The 9,829-nt window shown below is 35.2% G+C and overlaps 1 protein-coding gene across 2 annotated transcripts; it reads right to left on the bottom strand.

Annotated features, from left to right (window-relative positions):
- Positions 1-900: 900 nt before the first annotated feature.
- Positions 901-3,926, bottom strand: LOC139085709 (chymotrypsin-2-like). 2 transcript variants are annotated; one of them, XM_070633838.1, is made up of 6 exons: positions 3,909-3,926; positions 2,205-2,272; positions 1,790-2,066; positions 1,632-1,734; positions 1,311-1,574; positions 901-1,250 (listed from the first exon to the last, which is right to left on the bottom strand). In XM_070633838.1, the coding sequence occupies exons 2-6, from the start codon at positions 2,257-2,259 to the stop codon at positions 1,191-1,193; spliced, it is 759 nt and encodes a 252-aa protein (XP_070489939.1). In that variant the 5' UTR covers positions 2,260-2,272; positions 3,909-3,926; the 3' UTR covers positions 901-1,190. The 2 variants fall into 2 exon arrangements, with proteins under 2 accessions (XP_070489939.1, XP_070489940.1); XM_070633839.1 differs by having other exon boundaries at positions 2,205-2,278; positions 3,904-3,917.
- Positions 3,927-9,829: the final 5,903 nt, after the last annotated feature.

The raw sequence follows: 9,829 nt of genomic DNA, 5'->3' as shown, positions 1-9,829 counted from the left end.
GATTTGGTTCAAGACTTCATGGGTAATTAGATTACAGTGCTGCTTCATTGCTGATTCAGCCAAAGTCATCGCTACATAATTGTATCAGACTAAATTTAGTGATTTATAACTGTACTACTATTAAGTCATCGCTTTATAATTATATCAATTCTAAATCAATGTTTTATAGTTGAGCTAGATTAAGTCGTCGCTGTATTTTTTCTTCAATTTAAGTTCTCGCTTTATAATTGAGTCAGATTTATGCTAAGTCATTGCTTCATAAATGTCTTAGAATAAGAAGTCTTTGCCTTAAGTTGGATATTCATATAATATCAAAATAATACCATAACATGCAAAGAGACATTTATTAGGTACCATAGTGGTCTTTCTGTATCAAAAAAAAGTATGCTCTTTGCCTGTTAGAGATATAAAGTCATGGCTTTAAAAACTAAATTCTTAACACTAAACTATTGATTATTTCCTATCCACTCAAAGCCTTCTTATTTAGTTCTCAAACTACATCTCAAGGATGAATTAATTCAAGTGCTACAGACTCATAATTTAAATAATCCATACCCATACATATCCCATGCATAGTGTAATATCTACAAATTACAAGGACATCAAAAACTTTTTTCATTCCAATAAATCATCTCTAACATTGAACCTCTATTATCATCATCCAGAATCTCTATCTATGTTAGCTTAATATTCAGTTCGACTTCATGCATGATTGTGCTCTTCACTTATAGCTGCTTAAATCCAAATTTCACTCACTTTTACTCTATCACATTCAGAACTATACTTTTTTATATAAAATCTACTTATTTTATTTTTTTTTTTTATCTTTATTGAACTGCTAGGTCAGGAATTTTAATCTTTCATAGACGAGAGGATGTGAGGATGCATACAGGCAACATATTTTAATGCTGATGTTATCAATTTTATTTTGAAATAGTGTGTATATTAACATAAAATATTAGGTAGAGTAAGTTATTATTTATATTGGCAATATTTGATGTTGAGTGGATTAAAATTTTAATCCTGTACATCCCCAAAAAAACTTTGTCTGAAAATGCTTTTAGAATTGAAATTTCTGTTTATATTGCCTTTTTGCTCATTTATTCTCAAATGAATGTACAAAATCAATTTATATTATTGCGGTATAAAATGGGTTCCTTAATGGAACTCAAATATTCTCGAATTAAAATTTAGACGCCGGTGATGTCAGCAATCCAGCTACGATATGTGGATATTCTCGAGTAGACGTCCTACAAATGTGATTAAAAATATTATTAAAAATTCAATTGAAAATTCATCAAAATTCTCACCGGATATCCATCTAAGCCACATGGAAGTGGATGCCATGATGCAATGCCAATAAGATTTGCATTATGGATCAATGGTGAACCGACATCTGTTGTACAGAAACCAGTGTTTGGTTGGAAGCCAACGGTACAAATGTGACCATCGGTGATTCTTGAAGCGCCATGAGCATGTCTACATATGTCATTTGATGTTGTTTGGACAGTCAAGACCATGAGGTTGTCGGCGTTTTCACCTTTGTTTGGGTCTGTTGCACCGAAGCCGCTGACCTAAGCGAATTAATTCAAGATTATCATATTAAATGATATAAAGCTGAGTAGCCGTACCTGAGCTGTAAGTCCAACGTCAGTGATAATAGATCCAAGCATGAATATTGGTTGAATAGTTTGTCCAAATGGAATTGATGTTCCTGTTCTGACACATGCAATGCTGAAAATTTGGATTAAAATATTTTAGTCTGTTCAATAATTGAAGCACTGCTTACTCATTAGCCATTGTCTCAAAGCTGAAATCAGGATGTGTAAAAATTCTGTCACTTCGTCTGCTTGTTCCACTTGCTGTGATCAAAACAGCACCAAAGATGATATTGATGGAATTCTCAGCACGTCCAGTAACTTTATGTGCAACTGTAAGTACCCATCGATTGCTGATTATAGCTCCTCCGGCGAAATGAAAGTCTGTACCCCAGGCACGAAGGGATGCTTGGAATGGCACTTGACCTAGTTGTGCTGGTGTGCCTCCGATGATGAAGGGATTAATGGCTGTGAAGGAGGGGGTGAGAAGTTAATTGAGTAAGGTAGAACTAATCGGATTAGTAGAAGGATGTCCATGGTCAGATAGAAGTCTGTGCTTCAATCTTTGAACTACCTCAAAGACATAAAATTCAAAATTTTACATACCAACACCATTAACAGCCGTAACGACCAAGATAAGCGACAAAATTTTAACGAGCATTTTCCACTGAAGGCTGAAACTCAACAAATGGACCAGAGTTGGCAGGACTTTGGAGTCCGGACTTTAAAAGTCCGAAAAGTCCGAAAAGTCCGGACTTTGAAAGTCCGGACTCCACTAAAGTCCGGACTTTGAAAGTCCGGACTCCACTAAAGTCCGGACTATGAAAGTCCGGACTTTTGGGACTTTGAGACTTTGACTTTGGGACTTTGGGAATTTTTGGACATTTTTTTTCGGTTACACTGCGTAACCCGAGCTAAAAAATTGAATTTTTTGACATTTTTTTCGGTTACACTGCGTAACCCGAGCTAAAAAATTGAATTTTTTGACATTTTTTTCGGTTACACTGCGTAACCCGAGCTAAAAAATTGAATTTTTTGACATTTTTTTCGGTTACACTGCGTAACCCGAGCTAAAAAGTTGATTTTTTTGACATTTTTTTCGGTTACACTGCGTAACCCGAGCTAAAAAGTTGATTTTTTTGACATTTTTTTCGGTTACACTGCGTAACCCGAGCTAAAAAATTGAATTTTTTGACATTTTTTTCGGTTACACTGCGTAACCCGAGCTAAAAAGTTGATTTTTTTGACATTTTTTTCGGTTACACTGCGTAACCCGAGCTAAAAAATTAATTTTTTTGACATTTTTTTCGGTTAAACTGCGTAACCCGAGCTAAAAAATTGAATTTTTTGACATCTTTTTCGGTTACCTACCATGACCTTAACATGAATTGAAAAAGTGGTTTTTTGGTTGGTTCAAAAGTTTGTCCAACCGCGACGGGTTGGACTTTGGACTTTGGACTTTGGATTTTGGACTTTGGACTTTGGACTTTGGACTTTGGACTTTGGACTTTGGACTTTGGACTTTGGACTTTGGACTTTGGACTTTGGACTCTGGACTTTGGACTTTGGACTTTGGACTTTGGACTTTGGACTTTGGACTTTGGACTTTGGACTTTGTTGCGACGGGTTACGCAGTGTAACCGAAAAAAATGTCAAAAAATTCACTTTTTTAGGATTACGCAGTGTAACCGAAAAAAATGTCAAAAAATTCACTTTTTTAGCTCGGGTTACGCAGTGTAACCGAAAAAAATGTCAAAAAATTCACTTTTTAGCTCGGGTTACGCAGTGTAACCGAAAAAAATGTCAAAAAATTCACTTTTTTAGCTCGGGTTACGCAGTGTAACCGAAAAAAATGTCAAAAAATTCACTTTTTAGCTCGGGTTACGCAGTGTAACCGAAAAAAATGTCAAAAAATTCACTTTTTAGCTCGGGTTACGCAGTGTAACCGAAAAAAATGTCAAAAAATTCACTTTTTAGCTCGGGTTACGCAGTGTAACCGAAAAAAATGTCAAAAAATTCACTTTTTAGCTCGGGTTACGCAGTGTAACCGAAAAACATGTCAAAAAATTCAATTTTTTAGCTCGGGTTACGCAGTGTAATCGAAAAAAAAAATATTAAAATACTTTAAAAAAAAAAAAAATTTGTATGGGACTTTTCGGACTCCCAAAGTCCCAAAGTCCGGACTTTCAAAGTCCGGACTATTCTAAAGTCCGGACTTCACTAAAGTCCGGACTTTGAAAGTCCGGACTCCACTTTTTTTTTTCAAAGTCCGGACTTTGAAAGTCCGGACTTTCAAAGTCCGGACTCCACTTTAAAGTCCTGCCAACTCTGAAATGGACTTCAAAATAAAAGAATTAAATTTTTTGACGTTGATTTTCTTTATCAGTTAAAGATTTTTTGGATATTGAAAAATTTTAAAGATAAAAGTTTTGATAAAAAAATTGAATTTATTTAAGCTATTGAATTATCTGATATGGATATTACTGCGATGATGGAATTGATTTTTGAAACAATTGAAGTCGTTTGGATTTTTTGGGTTGGTTATGGTTTTGGATGAAAATGGGGAAGTGATCAAGTGATTTGTGTATGAATCCAGAGTTGACAGGACTTTGTGAGGCCCCTACACATTTGAGTCCTGCCAACTCTGGATGAATCTACAATTTTAAGGCTAATATTTAGGCAAATATAGTGACATGAAAAATATTTTTGATGCTTATATAAAATTTCATGTTTAATGTCACAGAAATAGCAGGATTCAATGTAGTGCGGACTCTATTGTAGTTATTTTAGTGACTTAAGGAGTTACAACTTAAGTGAAAATCAGACTAAAGCAAAAGAATTTCCAATTCCAAGCAGTACAAGGCGGCAAACAGCAACGAAATGTGTCGTCATGATGCCGTCTGGGCAACCACCCCTAACAGGCGAAGAGGCTGATTTTAGGAACCATAGTTGTCTATATCATGAAAGTATGATATTTGTTTGTTAAGGCTCACATCATAAAATTAATACGATCAGGATTCTAACACTGCTAACTCTGCTTTTTTGTATGACATCCAGAACAGTAAGTGAAAGTCTACAAACCTCAATTAAATAAGAATGTAAGTTCTTGACCTACCAGAGACTCAACAAGATTTCTCAGATCCTTCTTTCAGTCTTACTTTCCATAATTTCCATACCAAACTCTTTACATCTAAGATAATTTGGATATTAATATGCTTAAAGTTCTTCTGGCAGTCCACTCGACAATTTAACTAGACTTACTTCCAAAAAATCTCACAACAAACCATAAATATAATTTTTCTCACAATAAACTACAAAGATTCATGACAAAAAATGCAAAATATTCCAAAAAAAAAGAAAACGAGCAGCATAATCGTCTCCACATGTTGTGAATAAATGGATATTCTGATAATAAAGAATATCCTCATTCCATTAAATAATATTATTTATTTTAAGGGAGTAAGAGAGAGAAGGAGATAAACAAATGAATTCATAAACTGTAATTTCCCTCCGACAATGAAATAAATGAACATAATACGGAAATAAGGCATTATCGATAACGAGCATCAAATGAAAAAATGGATGTCAGGCTGTAGCAACAACGAAAGAAGCAAAAAGAAAAAAATTGGGTGATGGCATAAAGGAGAGTGAGATGGAGATAGTGATGATAAATCATTCACCGCATCTAACCAACAATGGCAGTCGGCAGTCACATATGCTCTTTCATCATCAAATGATTTTTCATTATCATTTTGATTACAGAAAGGAGATTTTTTTCTTCTTAGCGGAATCAACAAAAGAATGTTGTGGATGTGTGGAGAATGAGGAAGGAGGTTGATGTCTATTATGTATGAATGAGGAAAAATGAATCAATTTTGCGTAATTGCTTGCATCACGGAATTATATTTTTGCGTTTATGAGAGAAAATGAATGATTGAAGAGGTTTTTATGGGGAAATTTTTATTAGAGCTGGGTTGCTGGGCTGTTGTTAGGAAGCTGAGCAATTTTTGGCGTACATGGGATCTAAGCGCACTGAGGAAATATGTACTAGACACCAACAAATAAAAAACATGCTCAATAGAGACATTTTTTTGCACATTTAATATAACTTGCTTGTGAGGATTGCTGTCAACTTACTCTGTTCTTGAGAGAACGCTATTTGCATGCTAGGAAGCTTTCTATCCGAATAGCACATATCATTCAATCAAATCCGCACCAGGTCGGCGTGGCTCTGGCATTCAAACCGAATCCGGCATTAAATCAGAATCATGTCAGCCTAAGTTTGGTTTTTTAATCGATTACCCAATTTTTGCTATTCGTGATATCCAAGCGGTATGATCAGTAATGTTCCGTGTTTCATTCAAAATTGATAGTTGGCCTATTAGAAATGGATGTTAGAAATTGAGCAGTTGTAGGAAGACAGTCGTCTAAAGTGTATGCAAATAGGGTGCTTAAGTCCATATTCCATTTCATGCTTTGGCGAAATAGCATGTCACCAGACAGGAATTGCATGGTTTCAGCATTGAGTACATAGAGACAACACACAGCTAAGGAAAGGTCCTGAAATTACGTATCGTTAAAAATAGCAATTTAAGAACTCCTTCCTCAACTGCAAAGCTTTGTACTCATTAAAAAAATTGTAGACAGCTTTTGACGGCAACTAAGAGAGTTCATGGATCACAGTTGATCTGTATGGTCTTCGGAGCAAGTAAGTAAGCAACAAAATTGCAAGCATATACTCTAAGTGTTATATAGTTTCAAGGGTTTACCAAAATTAAATGCCCAGGCCTGTATAGATGAAAAAAATTGCAGACCTGCAGCAAGCCCGGATGCGCATTATTATTATTATTATTATTGTCTTTTATTCATTTCTGAATTGAGAGCATCTAGAACAAGAGAATATTTTCCGACATTTCAGCCAACCCTAATAGTTACAAATCCTTCCCTAAGTTCATCCTATTACCAAATCTTTAAAAAAGTATCAAAAAACTATTGCAACTCAAATATTCATCACAAAAACTTCCTCAAAACTTATTCCTCAAACTTAAACTCTACCCTTTAACATATGAACACACAAGAAGAACATTTTGTGTACACAAAAGATACAACACAAGATACAACATTGTAAGCAAAAAAGCAGAGCAAAGGTGTGAGAAAGTAAATTACATTGGAAGTAAAAATTGAATGCCATGACGGCCCCCCAAAAAAAATCTCCTATTTTTCCCCCATCCATCCAACACCTTCCACCACTATTCATTGGCTGAACAGAATATGATTTATTGCTTTAATAAAAACCATTTATATTCCATTGTATATATTCTATGTATGTGTGTATGATTGTGGTTGAATAGAACATGCTATATCTAATATGCTGTTGATGCCGCTATTGCTGGCATTGCTTATTCTTTGAGGTTTTTAGAAAAAATGAGGAGAAGCAAACTTTGCAAGATTTATTTTCGTCTACAACCTTACTAGTTCATCTTTCTTATTGCTTTTCCGTGTCATTTTTAGCATAATTTTGCATTTTGGAAAGAAATTGTTATTGTTTGGGGCTTGGACTGTCTGCTTGCCTTAGGACTACTTCTGTCCTTCTGTCCCTGTGTGTCTTTCTGTATCTGTGTGTCCTTCTGTCCCTTCTGTCCCTTCTGTCCCTTCTGTCCCTTCTGTCCCTTCTGTCCTTTCTGTCCTTTCTGTCCTTTCTGTCCTTTCTGTCCATTCTGTCCCTTCTGTCCCTCATGTGTTTCTATTTGTGCCTGTATACGTTTCTGTGCATGTATGTCCTTCTGTGCCTGTGTGCTCTTCTGTGCCTGCCTGTCCTTCTGTGCCTGTGTGCTCTTCTGTGCCTGCCTGTCCTTTTGTGCCTGTGTGTCCATCTGTCCAATTTTGCAAGAAAACTGCGCTTTTTCTATCTTAATTGGCTATATCTAAACTAACTATGAAGCCAAAAAAAAGTATTATTAAAAATTCCTCAGGAATTTCCCTCACACGACACTGTTCCTGACATTTTAAGTGAATTCAAGTGAAAATCAATTTGACACTAATTGCTGAAGATTTTCTTTCTATTTCGATGTCGAATTATTTCATTTTTATTCTACACGACACGTCACATATTTGCCAATATCTTCCCTTCAAGACATTCTGGATAGCCAGGATGTGGTTAGTTCGATGGCACACGGTTATGTGTCAAATATGCTGCCACTTTTTGTATGTATCATTGCCATAAAAGATAAATAAGATGAGAAAAAGTTGGTGTTTTATTGGAAAACTTTTTCATTGTCTTTTTTTTGTGTGTGTTTGTCAAGTTTTGTTCTTATGGGGATGGTTGGATGTACTTTTGGTGCTGTTGATGCTCTTTGAGATTTGATTTTTGTTTCTAGGAAGGAAATTTCACAAGTCATTCATTATGGATTGGGTTTCATTTTTGGGAATATATTGTTGAATTTTTTAAAATACATTAGAGGCTTTCTTTGAAGTTCAAATGTACTTACTCCTTTTTTTGTTTGGATTTGTGCTGGAAATTTGGCAATTTTTTGGTTTGATTTAGTGTTTTCCGAGCAGTCAACGAGGATGCTAATAAGTATGTTCAGAAAATTGAGCTTGCTCATTTACATTGATTAAGTACACTCATGAACACGCTTATTTAGGTGAGTATGCTCATTGTCTGTGAGGGTTTTTGGCTACTTTGCATCTCACAAGAAGTCTTTAAAGTTAAATCAACTAATTTGTATCATTTTTTTGGGTAGCCACACTTGTTTATGGAATGCATAATTCTATTCAACTTAATCTACATTAGTAAACTTACTTTGTGATTGATGGTCTCTCTTAGATGGCATCTGAAGCTGTCTACCACATCCTCATTTCATATCCTAAGTACCAAGGCTTAGTATATTAACCAGGGCATAGCAATATTTTAAGAACAGGCTTTAAAAGACGAAACTTTAGAAGGGTTTTCCAATTTTCTTCATGGCCCAAGTTAAACATCGAAAAAGCTGCAATAAGCGGCATTGGTCAAGTGGTTATTGCGTCGGAATACCGTTCAAACGACCCGGGTTCAATCTCAGGGAAAGTCTAGTTGGATTCAGATGCTTTTTCGCTATTCTAGTCACACCAACTCGATTTGTGTGATCCGCGACACACAAATTGTGGCTAGGTACGTTACATTGATATACCCTGGGTCATATAGCGTGCAGAGTTGGAGAAAACAAAACGTCCATTGGACAAAAACAGTCAACTCAACAAAAAATCATGGCCCTAGCAAATCCCTAGCAAATTAAAGAGTTTCGTCAGAAAAAGATGAACCCCAACCTCCCTGGATATTCCTCTGTTAAGAGGAACAAAACTGCCTACATCAACAGCATTTACATACATTAGTCAACATACAATCATACCTTACTGGATCTCCGAAAAAACATAATTTCATGTCTGCAATAAAATGAAAATGAGACATTCCCATTATTCTACTTTTTATTTGAGTTATTAAACTAATACGAAAGTTTATCCTTTCTATTCCCTCGACGAAATTTAATTATGTGAAATATTTTTGAAAACGTGTGATGTGAACACGCTTGCCAAGAAGTAAGGAAGTAAAAAAGTAAGAAAGATAAAGTTAATGATTAAGATTTGTGAGACTGATAGTTTCAAATGTACACAAAGTCACAAAGGTGTAAAGTTATTCATGTCAAATGGAAAAAAAACTTCTGCTCATTTTGAAAAGTTACCGGAAATTGATTTCTCAGTTTAATAGAATAAGTTTGAAGTTTGAAGATGGAGTGGATTGTTGGTGATTTTAAGAAAGTGTGGGATATTTATTATTAGAGAATGGTGGAGTGTTAGGATCTGTTGGATACAAATTGGAACTTTAGGAATTTTAAGACGAAAATAGGAATTTCTTTTAAATGATTAAAGTGGAACTTTTGAGATTTTATTAATGACAGTAAGTAGGTTACCAAAATATATACAAAAATAGCTTGATTCTGGTAAATTTGTGGCAAATCCAACATTCGCCTAAAGTTGAAACTACACGTACCAGTCTAAAATAAGATTTTTTAAGTATGCTCGTTGTTTATAGGATTAAATGCTGAATCACCAACTTAGGACATGGACTAGACAGAATTGCAATAAAGCAACCACTCATCCTCTCTGGATTCGCCCCTGTTTCTAAGTTATTTCACTTCTTTGCAGCTACGAGTCTGGATCATCTGGCAGAAACTATGGATTCCATGCATTTTGTG

The sequence above is a fragment of the Chironomus tepperi genome, unplaced genomic scaffold (assembly GCF_022539635.2).
Source record: "Chironomus tepperi strain 1889 unplaced genomic scaffold, CSIRO-AGI_Ctep_v1 contig_81, whole genome shotgun sequence".
Classification (NCBI taxonomy): Eukaryota; Metazoa; Arthropoda; class Insecta; order Diptera; family Chironomidae; genus Chironomus; species Chironomus tepperi.
The sequence above is the reverse complement of the archived record's forward strand: the minus strand, read 5'-3'. Positions and strand labels throughout refer to the sequence as shown.

Bases quoted from the DNA above. Each gene is read 5' to 3' on its own strand.
- LOC139085709 (XM_070633838.1), bottom strand. From the start codon at position 2,259: ATGCTCGTTAAAATTTTGTCGCTTATCTTGGTCGTTACGGCTGTTAAT. The intron at 1,735-1,789 runs GTAAGCAGTGCT...CCAAATTTTCAG, and splicing joins TTTGAGACAATGGCTAATGA to CATTGCATGTGTCAGAACAG. The intron at 1,251-1,310 runs GTGAGAATTTTG...TCACATTTGTAG, and splicing joins GTGGCTTAGATGGATATCCG to GACGTCTACTCGAGAATATC.